General features: G+C 43.8%; 1 protein-coding gene across 1 annotated transcript in view; it reads right to left on the bottom strand.

The window, feature by feature from the left end:
• Positions 1–15966, bottom strand: part of MYO3A (myosin IIIA) — a 189836-nt gene extending 173870 nt beyond the window's left edge. Inside the window, exons 1-2 of the mRNA XM_045007383.1 lie at positions 15903–15966; positions 4587–4769 (exon numbers count right to left, since the gene is read on the bottom strand). Coding sequence (XP_044863318.1) covers positions 4587–4754 — 168 coding nt within the window. The 5' untranslated portion in view covers positions 4755–4769; positions 15903–15966. The remainder of the gene's footprint in view (positions 1–4586; positions 4770–15902) is intronic.
• Positions 15967–16478: the final 512 nt, after the last annotated feature.

Below are 16478 nucleotides of genomic sequence, written 5' to 3'. Positions count from 1 at the left end.
TTAAGGATTAAAGTTCTTAGTCTCAGATCTCCCAAGATAATGTAATTTATTATAAATTATTGAACAATTAAAAGAAGGGAAAATTAAAAGAAGGGAGCCCATAAGGTGCTTTTTTTTCCTCATTGCAACAGCTCCCTCTGCAGCCATTAATAAATCCTTCAGTTTAAACTGCAGAAAGAAGTCTCGTTCATTCCATACACCCTACTTACAATATTCATGGTCACATTAGGGTGAAGTGACTCACAGGTATAGCGGATAATGCCAACATAATGTAGACATAACACTGTAAGGATCAAGAAGTAGTGCAAGTCCATCCAGAAATTAGGTGATTCAAAGTTATTATTCTACTACTGTTCTTGCTGTCCAGTTACTGCTGATCACCCAGTGGATTACTTGTTTATCCACTTAGTGAAGTGTCTGTTTCTGGGCCAGTGGAAAGTTTCCTGGGGTTGGACAGAAAATTTGGTTTTTGATTAAATGAAGATTTTTTTGGAAAAAGTATCTGCTTTTTCTTAACAATTGTCGATTGTTTGTTGGAAAACCAAATATTTTCATTTTTGGCTGAAAATTTCTGAGGTTCCAGTTGAAACTTTTTAGTCTTAGGCAGTTAAGGATGAAAACAAAGAGAAACAAAATAATAATTTTCTTCCATAAAAAGTTTGCTTTTTTTAAATCTATTTTCAGAGAAAAAATGTAAAGTAATTATTTTTGCCTAAATGTTCTGTAAAAAAATAAAATGCGTAATCTTCTGACCAATTCTGTCCTTGTCGCCTCTCACTCATTCCAGCTCCTTCAGACTCTCCCCTCTTCCTCTGCTACAATTCCTCCTCCTTTCTTCTCTCCCCATCAGCTTTATTTCTTCTCTCCCTTCCATCTCCACCCTCCTTCCTTTCCTTCCCCTTTGCAAAGTGGAGTGTGATTTTCTGACATCACTGCTATATTGCTTCCCTGCCTCCTTCAATAATCCAGTTAATGCCAAACATTCATGCATTCTTGTGAAATAGATTGGTGCAAAAAAATGTTTTCTGCTATCTAGGCATTCAGCTGACCATGGGTCGCAAGAGAGCCCTGATTATTCAGAGTCTGCAGTAAAATTGAAGAACTCTGTTTACAGAAAACAGTAAGATGCTGTATGATATTTTGATGCATTTAAATTCATTTCATTAAGATTGTAATCTCTTGGCTGTGAATTATTTTTGCTTTTAAAATGCGACAAGATGATGAATGAAGAATGGGCCCCATTTCTGGCGTGGAAAACACACATGAAAAACAAAGACTAACAAGAACCAGAGTGAAGATAAATTTAATAGCAAGCTTACAACATTAATACATTTCATAGGTTTCAAGGCCAGAAAGAACCATTACGATCACAGGTGCCGGCTTTTTCCTTTGCCCGGGGATGCTAAACCCCCACTCTGCCCCAGGCCTCCCCCACTCCACCCCTTCCCTAAGGCCCCACTCCCACCCTGTTTCTTCCTGCCTCCACTCTGCCCCACCTCTTCCTGCCCAATTCCACCCCCTCCCCTGGGCATGCCTTGTCCCCACTCCTCCCCCTCTCTCCTAGTGCCTCCTGCACACCGCGGAACAGCTGATCACGGCAGGCGAGAGGCACTGGGAGGGAAGGGGAGGAGTTGTTTGGCAGAGCTGCTAACAAGTGAGCAGGGCCGCCCAGAGGATTCAGGGGGCCTGGGGCAAAGCAGGGGAGCTGCGGCGCTTGTACTCACCTGGCAGCGGTCCGGGTCTTCGGCAGCACTGAAGAGCCCCCCGCTGCCATAATGCCGCCAAAGACCTGGACTGCCGGGGCCCCTGTGGGGCCTGTGGCAAATTGCCTCACTTGCCCCCCCCTCCCCCCGGGCAGCCCTGCAGGTGAGGGGGGAGGGAGCTGACTATGGGTGGGTGCTAAGCACCCACTAATTTTTTTCCAAAATAAATCGGTGCCTATGATTATGATCACCTAATCTGACATTCTGTATAGCACAGGCCATTTGAAAGAGATGAGTAGGAATGTCTCATTGTCTATATTTTGTGGTCTACTGCCCACAAGCATATCCAAACAGAAAGGCCTTTGGCACCTATGTAGCTCAACTGTAGACAATGGGGTTCCATAAAAGCACAAAGGTCTGCCCGCTTGGATCTATTTGCAACAGAAGGACCTGTGGTTACTAACAAGAATGGTCCTGTTGAGTTCTCTTCTCCTCTTTCAAATCCCTCTTCATAAAACACTCTTCCATAAGGCCTATTAACTACTAATCTGTCATCCAAAGAATTTCAGTTATTTATAAAAAATATGTTATGCTGTATAATGAATCTACCTCCTGGTCATCTGGTGCTGTGTGCTGTGTGGGGATTGTTGCCTTTGTCTTTTTAGATGGTAAATTCATCAAGAAAGTGGAAGACTTGGTCCTTATGTTTTGTTAAGCACAGAACATATTTCAAAATGCTGAACCAATAAATATTTATCATTCTATTTTAGAAGAGTAATGTATTGCATATAATCTAGATAAGCACACTCAAACATGCATTCTATTGTCTTGGAAGAGAATAGCTGATTTATTTGACATTAAGAGACTGTCTCATACCTAGTATGTAAAAAAGTAAAAGGGACTAATGGTGAAACTATATAATTATAAGACAGATGGAATTCTGTATGTTCAACTCATGAGAGAATCCAGAACTTTTTCTAGAAGAAAAATAAAAGAATTCAATGCTGAAACTAATTCTAAATTAGAATTAACAAAGTTCATATCTGATTGATTGATTGATTACATCTGGTCAATTAAACAGGCGAGTGTCATTCCCAAGAACACAAACCGTAAGATTAATCGCAGTTAACTCACACAATTCACTCAAAAAATTGTGATTAATTGCAGTTTTAATCACACTGGTATACAATAGAATATCAATTGAAATGTATTAAATATTTTGGATGTTTTTCTACATTTTCAATTATATTGGTTTCAATTACAACACAGAATACAAAGTTTACAGTGCTCACTTTATATTATTTTGATTACAAATATTTGCACTGTAAGAAACGATAAACAAAAGAAATCATATTTTTCAATTAATCTCATGCAATACCGTAATGCAATCTCTTTATCATGAAAGTGCAACTTACAAATGTAGATTTTTGTTACATAACTGCTCTCAAAAAGAAAACAAATGTAAAACTTTAGAGCCTACAAGTCCATTCAGTGCTACTTCTTGTTCAGCCAATTGCTAAGACAAAAAAGTTTTTTTATATTTACAGGAGATAATTCTTATTTACAATATCACCGGAAAATGAGAACAGGCATTTGTATGGCACTTCTGAAGCCGGCATTGCAAGGTTTTTATGTGCCACACATGCTAAACATTCGTATGCCCCTAACGTGCTTCGGCCATCATTCCAGAGAGGACATGCTTCCATGCTGATGATGCTCGTTAAAAAATGTGTTAATTAAATTTGTGATTGAACTCCTTAGGGGAGAATAGTATGTCCACTACTCTGTTTTACCCACATTCTGCCATATATTTCATGTTATAGCAATCTCGGATGATGACCCAGCACATGTTGTTCGTTTTAAGAACACTTTCACTGCAGATTTGACAAAACACAAAGAAGATACCAATGTGAGATTTCTAGAGGTAGCTATAGCACTCAACCCAAGGTTTAAGAATCTGAAGTGCCTTCCAAAATCTGAGAGGGATGAGGTGTGGAGCATGCTTTCAGAAGTTTTAAAAGAGCAACACGCCAATGTGGAAACTACAAATCCCAAACCACCAAAAAAGAAAATCAACCTTCTCCTGGTGAAATCTGATTCAGATGATGAAAGTGAACATGCATCGGTCTGCACTGCTTTGGATCGTTAATTAGCAGAACCCCCCCATTAGCATGTACACATGTCTTTTGGAATGGTGGTTGAAGCATGAAGGGACATATGAATCTTTAACGAATCTGGCAAACAAATATCTTGTAACACCGGCTATGACAGTGCCATGTGAACACCTGTTCTCACTTTCAGGTGACATTGTAAACAAGAAGCGGGTAGCATTATTTCCTGCAAATGTAAAAAATGCGTTTGTCTGAGTGAGTGACTGAACAAGAAGTAGGACCGAGTGGACTTGTAGGCTCTAAAGTTTTACATTGTTTTATTTTTGAATGCAGTTATTTTTTGTACATAATTCTACATTTCTAAGTTCAACTTTCATGATAAAGAGATAGTATTTTTCAATTCACCTCATAAGTACAGTAATACAATTTCTTTTGTTTTTTATAGCATAAATATTTGTAATCAAAAATAAAGTGAGCACTGGACACAGTTCTGTGTTGTAATTGAAATCAATATATTTGAAAATGTAGAAAACATCCAAAAATATTTAAATTGGTATTCTATTGTTTAACAGTGCATTTAATCCCAATTAATATTTTTAATTTCTTGACAGGCCTAAAAATACATATGTAGCTAGAAAACATCTTGGTTAAATGTTTACAAATAATGGTTATTTTTCACTTTATTTTTCTAATGCAACTGACAAACCAACATATGATGTTACATATTTAGTTGTAACTTACTAAAAAACAATTTAATATTAAAGTAGCTTACGTGAACTGGGTCCAAGATTTTGACTGCTGCTTTGCTGCCATTTATTTTGTTCAACACCTTAAAAACTTTGCCATATGTTCCTTTACCAATAGTCTCAATTATTTCCCATGTTTCTGAAGGATCAGGAAAACTATCAAATATTATTGTTTTCCCAGTTAATGGAAGCATCTCAGATATCAGTTCCTGGAAAGAAAAAAAACCTCATTTCAGTTTTCATTTCATATAAGAAGTCAGTTGCTATTAATTGCTTATAAATGTGATAAAACTCAGATATCAGTTGTAATCTCAGATGTAACTGCAATCTGGAACTGCTCTTGCATGCAGTGTGCACATAATCACAGCAATGGAACTCAAAAGGACAAAGAAAGGAATTTGTGCTCAATATGGATGGTAGGATCAACATGGTATGAAATGGGGAGAAGGTGAACTGCATACTTTTGAGTGAAATCCTGGCCCCATTGTGAATAGAACAGTTTCACTGATGATTTTCCATCTTATGTTAAGATTTCCAACATATTGGCACTGCTTTCTTAAATATATTAATCATTTTTATACAGTGTTACCAGTATAAGGATACAGCTGTCCAAATCTGGCTAGATATTTAGAACATGTACTGCAGGCTTGCTGTAAAAATAAATGTCTTTCAGGTGAGCAAGTAATCTAGATGCCTACATGAGAATTTAGATGCCCAAGACATAATGAAATGTGTGCAGCATTGTGCAACTAATGCAGAACCTCACTATTCCAGTCTCACCATCCCAGAGTGCCCCACACAAAAAGACCCAGTGCTGTGGCACTTCTGCCTCAGTTTCCCCACTACGGTCTTTGGCCTGCTCCTGCCATAGAGGTGACTTGGCTCTCCAACCTAGCCACTGTACAGTGTTCAACCCCTTCTGGAGTAACAGAACTCCTTAGTGCAAGTTCAATACAACATCAAAAGAAAAGTTTTCTGTCCTGCTGGGCTCAGCTTTCAGTCCCCTTCCCCGCAGGCAGGATCCCAGCAGCAACCGCTTGTCTCACCAGCTCCTGGACTTCAGTCAGCTCAGCCATCCATGTCAGGTCTACCATCTTACCAAGGGCCCCAGGCAGTTCCTAGTGCAAGCCCAGCTACCTGCCTCTCACCGGAACAGTCTGTCTGCTCTCCTCCCTAGCCAGCACTCAACTGCTGGGCCTTCCTCCTCTTAAATCCCATACCCTGCACAGATGTAGCAGGGCAGGGCTGACAGGCACAAGGCCTTTGACCCTTACAGGGGAAGGTATCCCTCTTACACTCACAAAAATATTGTTAGTATTATAGTAGTGTATAGAGACCCCAACCCAGATCAGGGCCCCATTCTGAGCACCGTACAAAACACAGCAAGAGAAAGTCCCTGACCCACAGAGCTTACTAGACAGAACAGAAAGGGTGGGAGAAAGGGCGCGTCATTATCTCCACTTTAAAGAGGGAGAACTGAGGCACAGAGATGTGAAGCCCAACATCACATTAGAAGTCTGGGACAGAGACAAGCCTAGAACCCAGATGTGACGGTGCACTCTATATGATTTTATGAAAATATGCTAATGAGTTTGAATATAATGTAATTGGAATATGCTTCATGAAGAAGGTTTCTTGTAAGGTATCATTACAAAGCTTATAATCTACTGAGTGTGGTCATCCTATTTGTATAAATGTATCACTTCTATCTGAAACTAGAAATATGAAATATAACTGAGGGCCTATTGTAATTATGCAAAGTGTGGGCCATTAATGGTGGTTTGGAATCTTGATGGATCCCATTAACCAGGACAATTGACTGCAGATGGCTCTGTTTCACCTGTAAGTCTTCCTGTATACGTGTGTGCTGGCAAGTGGGTAATGAAGTCCTACAGTGATATGTGACCATGTCACCTGAACTGGAATCCATCTTTAACCTGGTGCATTTCCATTGAGAAGGAGGGTGGGAACCCAGAGGGACAAAGGATTCCCGCCTTATGCAAAAGAGATATAAGTGGGTGGAACAGAGAAAAGGGAGCAGCCATCATGAGGAACCCCCTAGCTACCACCTGAGCTGGAACAAGGGCTGTACAAGGGGAAAGGATTGTGCCCAGACTAGGAAGGCATCCAGTCTGTGAAAGAAACTTATTGAAACATCTCTGAGGATGACTTTTATCTGTAATCAGTCTTATTACTGTATTAGGCTTAAATTTGCGTGTTTTATTTTATTTTACTTGGTAATTCACTTTGTTCTGTTTGTTACTACTTGGAACCACTTAAATCCTACTTTCTGTAGTTAATAAAATCACTTTTTACTTATTAATCAACCCAGAGTATGTATTAATACCTGGGGGGGGGCAAACAGCTGTGCATCTCTCTCTATCAGTGTTATAGAGGGCGAACAGTTTGAGTTTACCCTGTATAAGCTTTATACAGGGTAAAATGGATTTATTTGGGGTTTAGACCCCATTGGGAGTTGGGCATCTGAGTGTTATAAACAGGAACACTTCTGTAAGCTGCTTTCAGTTAAGCCTGCAGCTGTGGGGCATGTGGTTCAGACCCTGGGTCTGTGTTGGAGCAGATGGGCGTGTCTGGCTCAACAAGACAGGGCGCTGGAGTCCCAAGCTGGCAGGGAAAGCAGGGGCAAAAGTAGTCTTGGCACATCAGTTGGAAGCCCCAAGGGGGTTTCTGTGACCCAACCTGTCACACCAGATCTCCTGACTCCCAGCCCAGTACGTTAACCAAAAGGCCATCCTTCTTTGCTAAGGCAAGGGGGCAAATGAATTCTTATAGAAAAGAGCATGTGTATGGAAGTGCCATCCCACATGGCTAAATAAAATTTCCTAAACATTAATGAAATGCAGCTGGAATTAACTGATTCATCCATATTTGCCTCTAGGGATTGAGACTAGCAGAAGGCTACCACATTATGGTAGAAGTGATAAAATAGGATTACCTGGTAGGTGAGAGAGACCCATCATACTCTGTGGTGAGGGATGGAGAACAGGCCACAGGTTACATCAGGGACCGGTAACCTTTGGCACGTGGCCCATCAGGGAAATCCGCTGACGAGCCGTGATGGTTTGTTTACCTGCAGTGTCCACAGGTTCGGCCAATCGCAGCTCCCACGGGCGGCAGTTTGCCATTCCAGGCCAACGGGGGCTGTGGAAAGTGGTGCAGGCTGAGGGATGTGCTGGCCGCCCTTCCTGCAGCCCCCATTGGCCTGGAATGGTGAATTGCAGCCCGTGGGAGCTGTGATTGGCCGAACCTGCAGATGCTGCAGGTAAACAACCGTCCTGGCCCACCAACAGATTTCCCTGATGGGCTGCATGCCAAAGATTGCCGATCCCTGGGTTACATTATGACAGCTCAATGAAATACGTTTATCTCTAACAGAAACTTAGGTCCAGAGATAGTAATGTTACAATCAAGAAAGCCCTCAGCAAAGCTATAAAGTATGTCAAGCTGGAATGAATGACAGCCTGTGAGTTACCTAGCTAGCAAGTGTGACAGAGATTCTAAATTGTGATCACGTTTACTGTTCTGCTGATTTTCCAGTGTACTGCGCATATAGGTGCTGGGTGCTACCTCAGCCCCTGACTTGAAGTGGTTTCCATTATATATAGAGGGTCTGCAGTTTGGTTCAATGGTTCACAGCACCCCTACTATAAAAATTGTTCCAGCACCCTTGAGTGCACATAAAGGACAGATTTTCATCTGATACTTCCAGTATCTAATATAAAAATAAAAACCCTTGTTCAAGCATTCAGTGACTTTTAATCGCTTTACACCATGGGAGTTCATAACAGATACCAGCTCCTTTCCCACCCTCAAAATAACCCCTGGAAATTCAGTCCGTGCAGATAAAACACTCCAATCCAGGCTCATCATCTTGTCTCTTGACTACTATAACCTTCTCCTTTCTGGCCTTGACAAATGCAATGTTGCTCCCTTCAAATTAAATTTAAAATGCTGCCACTAAGATTATCTTCCTGGCTCTTCACCCACTGCAAAAACAAGTAACTTGTCTTTACCACTAAGGCACCACCACAACTTAGCATCACCCTAGCTGCCACTCTCATACACTAACAGCTGCCGACCCTCTACTTCTACTCTGACAACAGTGCTAGCCTACAACACCCACTAACCCAGTTTTCCCTCAGGCACCTTCGCCCTTTCCTCCCATGTCACCCCTGCGAATACCTCCTTAAAACACACCACCGTTGTGATGCCTGCAAAACACTTGGCAGTGGCTATGCTGTGACTGCTGCTCATACCAAACAAACATGTCACTGTCCTCTCCACAGCAGCTTTTCTCTACTTGTTCCCTCTTGCTGAATGTTTGGCTTGTAAACTCTTTGGGGGCAAGGGATGATATATGTGTAGCGTGCCTAGCATAATGGGCAGTGGAAGCCAGATTGGGGCCTCTAAGCACTACCACAATACAACTAATAAAACCACCAGCATAAGCTCCTTAGCTCCTCTTACTGTCCCTGGTTTATGCTTGTTCTGGCAAGCATTTATAAGGAAATTTACTGTAAATGTAAGTGCTTCTTAGGACAAGTCTACCTACAAAATTAAGTTGACCTAAGTTACATCGACATACAATCACTGCAGCACTTAAATTGCTTTTGCATGTTTACACTATGTTCCTTGTGTTGATGATGTGTGTCCTCGTCAGGAGCGCTTGCTCTGATTTAATAGTGAGTGTGAGGCATTGTGGGACAGCTTCTGAAAGGCAACAACAGTCGATGCAAGCAACGCAGCATCTACAATGACACTGTGTCAACTGAACTACATCAACTTAATCGCTACACCCTTTCCAGTGGTGGGGTTAAGTTGGTGCAGTGGGCAAGTTACATCAGTGAGAGCTACATATGCTTACAGAGTTAGGTCAACGTAAGCTGCCTGACATCAACTTAACTCTGTTGTGTAGACCAGGGCTTAGAGAAGTCAGGAGCATACGGAGCTCCAGTGAGACATCCATCAAGCTAATAGCTAGCACTCTGGGACAAATGCCCAAATAACTCAGTTTTCCAATAAAATATAAATTGGATTGTTTCAGCCATAATTATGGATTGCTACCCATAGCTGGTGTAAATCAGAAGACAATACACCTCTACCCCGATATAACGCAACCCAATATAAGACGGGTTCGCATATAACGCGGTAAAGCTCTGACATGCTGCTCTGAGCAGCGTGTTAAGGGTTCTGGGCCAGGCCAGGGCCAAGGGGGTCGATAAGGGGCAGAGGGCCTCAGGGGCAGTCAGGGGCTCCCCCCCAGGGTCTGGGGGGAAGGAGCTGTGGGAGGGCACTTTTGGGGGCCCCACAGTCCCAGAGTGGCCCAGGGATTAGCGGGGGACCGGGAGCAGCCCACTCTGCTTCCCTCCCCCTGGCCCCAGCCGTGTCGCTCGGGGGAGGGGGTTTGGGGGAAGGGATACCCCCCTGCACTCACCAGCAGCGGCGGAAGCGCAACAGCCCAGCCCCAGCCCGCTCCACTCCGTCAGCTCCCAGACGTGGTGCTTTGCTTCCCGCTGCCGGTGAGTACGGGGGGCAACTTTCCCCAACCTCCCCGCACTCACCTGCGGCGGGAAGTGGAGCACTGTGACTGGGAAGCGGCAGAGTGGAGCAGGATGGGGCCATGTCGCTCTGCTTCCCGCCACTGGTGAGTGCGGGGGGGCATCCTTTCCCCAACCTCCCCATACTCACCGGCAGCGGGAAGCGGAGCACCGCAGCTGAGAGGTGGCAGAGTAGAGCGGGCTGGGGCCACGTCACTCCACTTCCCACTGCACGTGAGTGCCTGTCAGGGGGCCGGGTGGATAGGGGTCGGAGCAGTCAGGGGCCAGGGGGGTTGGGTAGGGGGTGGTCAGGGAACAAGGAATGGCGGGGGGCAAAGCAAGTTTGATATAACACGGTCTCACCTATAACGCGGTGAGATTTTTTTGTCTCCCGAGGACAGTGTTATCTGGCTAGAGGTGTGGTTTGATGGAGCTACACTGATTTATACCAGCACAGCATCTGGTCGAGCACCTATTGAATGAGTGTTCCCAATCCTGCTCCCTTTCAAATTCACAGGAATTTCCATTGAGATCAATAAGAGTAGAACTGACCCCTGAATCAGCATTATAGCATGACTGCAAATTGTTTTAAAGGACCTCCACTATCTGGATTTCAAGTTTTTCCATAGAAATTAAGATGATGTAGGAGGGGGGAAGTTTCTGAGAGGCCAAAGCCCAGTAACATGCCTAGACCACTGCCCACAGGTGAAATAACAATTGTTATGCCCATTGCTGAAAACAGCAAGGAAGGCGGCTTCTGAAGCCTTAGCACAACTAATAGACCAGGAGGGGAGGAGGGAAATGAGCGAGAGGAGTAAACATGACCCTGTGCCATCCTGATTTAAACTTTTTGCCGAAGCATGCAGTTTTACAAGATGGAAAGTATGGCAATAGTTAACTAGAGCTTTGTGAAATATAGTTGGTTAACTGATGGAAAAATTCCTTGCTGGACAAGCTAGAAAACGCCACACTTCACTTAACTTGATTAAAAAAAAAAGTGCAAGCTGCTGAGTAGAAGCTATGTAATACTAATAAAACAGTTATAAAAAGAGGAAGGCATCTGAGCCTGGTGGACACTTGACCACCACTCAAGCTCCCCAGCAAACAGAAGGCTGGCCACTGGACATCTATAGAAATCCACTCGAGACCTCCTCAAGACCTTGGATAAACATGAAACCTGAGTTACTTTGGGGTGCTCTTCTAACCTGTTGCAGACATATGTAAGCACTAGGAACTAAATAGAGTAGAAGCTTTGAGTGAAAGCACTTTTGTTTGCCTGTTTGCATCAACTATCTCTTGAGTGGATGGGCCATATCCCCATTGATTTATGTCCTGCTACCACCTTGCAAAGAGTAAAGGTACCAACCACTTTGTTACCCAGGGTTTTGCTGAACCCAATGTCTTTGTTGTTGACAAGCAACTTTCTAAAAAATCATGTAGAAGTTGATATAGAAAAAATAAAAGCTTTGATTGCTGTTCATTTAAAGGACATCATCATTGTATCATTTTGGCCAAGCAAGTGGCCCATATATTGTACTAGGTCTACAGAGAACTGAGAAGACCTCATCCTGATATTTATTTCCATGATTAAACATGTAAGGCCAAATTCTACCTTCAAGGCATTCACAGGATACAGGAATTTCTTGTTTCCTTATCTGAGATGCTACTGCTGTTGTCTGGCACAAGCAAGGTACCCTGGGGGCACAACTGAGCCCAAAGTATTAGACTTAATTTCAGATGCCCTACCAGAGTTTTCTGTCTTTGAAGAAAATATTTAGCCATAATGGTCCTTTAAAAAAAAAAGTGAATATAGATCATTTAATGTCCTTTGAATAGACCAACATCTAAATACATCAGCTACTGGGTTGCAGGGGAGGAAATAACTCATGGGATTGGTAGTGAGAACATCACCCTTTATCTCCACTGTACAGATGAGGAAACTGAGGTCCAGAGAAGATTAGTGATTTGCCCAAAGTCACATAGCAAATCAGGAGTCAAAAATTAACAGTTCCCAGAACACAGTCCTGTGTTTAGTCCACTAGATTACCATTTGCTTGCATGAATAAAAATAAAATACTAATGTCAGAAAAAAAACCCACTATCTATGAGCCAAAATAAATAACCCCAATTAACATTCCAAAAATCAAGAAGATAGCAAGTTAGATAGATGAGTTGCCAGGCTTGGGCTTTGACCAATGATGCTTTGAAGAGCCAGGAACCCTCCACGGAGATTGCCATGATACCAACAGTTCAACCTTGCGGGGGCCAGCAACAAGGGCAGCCCAACCCAATGGAATACGGCAATGAAACCCAAAGGAAGGTGGCACGTGGTTAGGTAATTTTTTCTATTTAATTTCCTCTCATTAAAAGGCAACATATTCCATGGCAGTAATTCAAAAGTTTGAGAGACCAAACCAAATTAATTGTTTTAGGGTTCTGAACTGGGTCCATTGCTGGATGAGATTGCCCAGGCTTCTCTTATGGAAGGCACAGTGCTTGATTCTTTAATGGAAGCTGTTGTGTGATCTTTACTCAAGAAACCAATGTCTGATGCTGACAATCTTGCTGTCATCCAGTGGGCAACCTTCCATTTTTGGTTAATCGATAGAGAAAGTGGTTGCAAGACAATTCACTGAGTAACTAGAGGGGGTTCTCGCAACACATTTTTTGGTGACTTCAGAGTGCGGCCACAAACTCTTGCTGGTGGCAGCTCTGACAATTTTTCCTAAAATAATTAATTTTAGGAAAAAAACAAATAAATATGCACATATACATGTTCAAATCATTGTAATTTATTTATGTAGGGTTTTTTTCCCCAGACTCAATAATGTACAGTTGTCTCTATTCTTTAACTGGACCTAAACAAAATAGAAACACAGGGTGCTTTGCATGTTTTGCTTTATTTATTTTAAAGATGTGCTGGCTAGTAAATCTGCTACTTTTCACAGCAGACTTACTCAGCCCAGGCAAGCTAGGGGACAAATTAAGCCCTAGATGGGGACGGGGGGAGGGCTAGGGGTGGGGGGTGTCTGGGGCTGGAGCCTGAAGCCCTGCGACTGGGTCACAGAGCCCGCTGCCACAAGGCCAGAGCCTGCCACACACTACCCCAGGGGTGAAGCCCGAGCCACACCACCCTCAGGAAGGTAGGGAAACTCCCACTTGTTGCCTGCTCCTACAGTCTTCGTGGCTCCAGAAGGAAGCAAGGACTAGGCCTTGCTGGCGGCTCTGGGGAAGGGCAGCTGCTTTGTCCCCCCTCCCCCATCACCACCTAGGAGGCTGTGGCCACAAGAAAAGCTCCCAGTGGCCGCATGTGGCCGCATTTGAGAAATGCTAAACTAGATGCTTCTGGTCTCCATGACCCTTGTCAGGGTCCTGCATATGGTACAGAAACCACACTGGTGACATTGGTACTGATCTTCTCCTACTGATGGATCCAGACTGGGTGTCCTGCCTGACATTGTCTCTGCTACCTTCATGAAAAGTTGACTTGTCTGTGGACTGTAGCAGAAGTGGTCAGGGCTGCTCTTGAGTGGCTCCATTTATTTCCTGAGCATTCCCAGAGGGGAATTGCTCTTTGTCCCTAAAGGCGCTGTCATAAAGAGTTCCATCTTGTCCCCCATTTTTTTTTCCAACTAGAATGGTTGTATTGCACACGGAGGGACAGACTATATAGGCCATGCAGGCAGCCTACACATATTCATGCTCCTCCATGATAGGGTCATGGAGGGGGATTCCAAAGTAATGGGGGGTCGGAGGTGGTAAGGTCTGTAAGCATGCATATCCACTAATCTAACATCATGCCTGGGGCTGCAGAGTCTGATGTCAATTACTGCTACAGCAGGCCCTAAATTAATATATAATCCCCATTTTTAGTCATATTAAGAGTACAGGAAAAACAAAACCAAAGTCAAAAAAATCCTAATTCATTTTTTGTACTTGGGTTAAAAAAAAAAAAAAAAAAAAAAAAAGAAGGATCTTAAGACTTCCATGCCAACGGTCATGCTACAGAGAATGTTTATGCCCTGGCATAAACACATGAAACTATAGATAATAATGGAAGGCTGGAATGGTGATGTTACCAATTTTATTTGGATCTTGCGCCTCCAGAAGCAACGAGGTGGCATTAAACAATCAATGAACTGAATCCTATCCTTTTCATTTTGTGGCTCCCAACAGAAAAGTATTGCAAGTGATAATTTTTCAAGGCTTTCAGAGCTAAAGCATTGCTTAATTTTACATTAAAATGGCCACACTGGGTCAGACCAAAGGTCCATCTAGCCCAGTATCCTGTTTTCCAACAGTGGAAAATGCCAGTGCCAGGTGCTTCAGAAGGAATGAACAGAACAGGTAATCAAGGGATCCATCCCTTGTCGCCCATTCCCAGTTTCTGGCAAACAGGAACTAGGGACACCATCCCTGCCCATCTTGGCTAGTAGCCATTGATGGACCTACCCTTCATGAATTTATCTAGTTATTTTTGAACCCTATTGTAGTCTTGGCGTTCACAACATCCTCTGGCAAAGAGTTCCACAGGTTGACATTTTTAAATCAATAAGTGTTTATAATGTCAAAAATCAATATAGTATGAATAACCACACCCATTTGTCTATTTCTCAAAACTTTTGACAAGCACCAATGACTCAGGAAGAGTTGGTTAGCTTTATCAGCCACCTCTAGCAAAGCTTGACATCATTAGACAGCAAAATGGGGAAGACATTAAAGGCTACAAGAAAATGTGCTAGCGATCAATATATAAAGAAATCACGATGTAAACGTCTACATGATATGTAGAGGAAGCAACTGGAAAATAAAATACCACCTCAAAGTTCTATATTTACATTTTAAATTAATAGTTCCCCTAACGCACTGCTTGTCTGAATTTGCATACGTGGCCATGCGAAAAAAAGAGTTTCAGTCTCTTTTGGATTAACATAATTTGCAAGCCCTTTGGACATTTTTCCCCCCAAAATATTCTCTACTTTTTTTCCCGTTTAGAAGCTCATTTCCAATAACACCACAGTGACAAAGGGAACAGAACACATCATCCAGGGTTCTGAACGATAAAAAGTTCAGGAAACAATCCTTTTGACATTGCTGATTACCAGCAGCTAATGACTGACGAGTTAACGATTTAAGGCAAAATTAAGGTCTGTAAACAAGTCACTTGCTGCACTATTTGCAGGGTCAATTCCAATGCTATTATCAGATGACCGGAAAACTTTTCGCACCAGTTGTAAAACGCTTTTAAACGTCATTTAACAAGGCTTTTTTCCTCTCTGCTTTTTCACTCCTCCCTGCATCGTGCAAAGGTGCATTCTGTGTATACAGCAACATAGCTTATTGAAGCTTCAATACAGCTTATTGAAGCCAAAACTATTTTACAGGCAACTTCACTTCAAAGGAGATTTATCCTTTTAATGTGAGCAGAGGTATTACCTAAGGTGCGTTTGTTGGCTAGGTAGTTTATGTAACGTCATTTACGTTGATTATAAATGCAAAAACAGCAGGAGCCATTGTACTACTTTAGCCTCTTAACAGACGTTTATGAAACCAGGGGGCGAGCTCCAGCCCACTCGGTGTATGGAGGCAGCTTTTGCTCTCTCTCCGAGCTCCCTGTATTCTTCGGGACGGTTTACATTCCTCGAGCACCTTCCCGTCTAGGGAGCCCCCCATGACCAGCCTCACTCCATACCCAGCAGGCTGGGGCTTGCTTGTTTTGCAAGGAGCGACTGAGCCCCTTGCTGCTACTCGCTACCTAGCAAGCAAACAACGAGGGTCACTCACCTGTGGGAGAGCAGGGAGGCGGCAGGAGACTCGGCAGCAGCTGCATGCATTGACCTACCCACTGGATACCTGCACTTGGGCAGCAGGCGGGCTCCTGCTACCTGCTCTTTTGCTCTGGCAGCCCCTGCCCATGCAGCAGCCCCCATGCAAAGAGCCCGGGGCCTGGGCTTACCAGAGGAGTGAAACTAGTGTCGGGTTTCCAGGTTGCTTTGCTCTGCGCGCAGCTTTGCTGTGCGCGGCTCTGCGCTGCCCCAGCCCAGGGACCCTTCCTGGGCTTCGCCAGCCTGCGCCGGGTGGGCCCCCTCGCCCTGCCCCCAGCACGCGGCAGCAGGTCCGCCCGGGGGATGAGCAAACTACCCCACTAATCTCCTGCAATCCCAAGCAAAGCCGGGGGGCTCCCCGGCTCCCCCCTCTCCGCCGCCTGGGGATAATGAGTCGCTCAGCAGCTTGGCAAGGGGCTTGCGCCCTATATAGCTGCTCCCTGCAGTCCCCGGGCAGCTCCTAGGTACAGGAGGGCTCTGGCTGGCCGCAGAGCTGTGTGCATGTGAGGCCAGCAGGGCCGGTTGCCACGGTAGG

Source organism: Mauremys mutica, chromosome 2 (assembly GCF_020497125.1).
Source record: "Mauremys mutica isolate MM-2020 ecotype Southern chromosome 2, ASM2049712v1, whole genome shotgun sequence".
NCBI lineage: Eukaryota > Metazoa > Chordata > Testudines > Geoemydidae > Mauremys > Mauremys mutica.
This window is presented reverse-complemented; position numbering and strand designations above follow the sequence as displayed.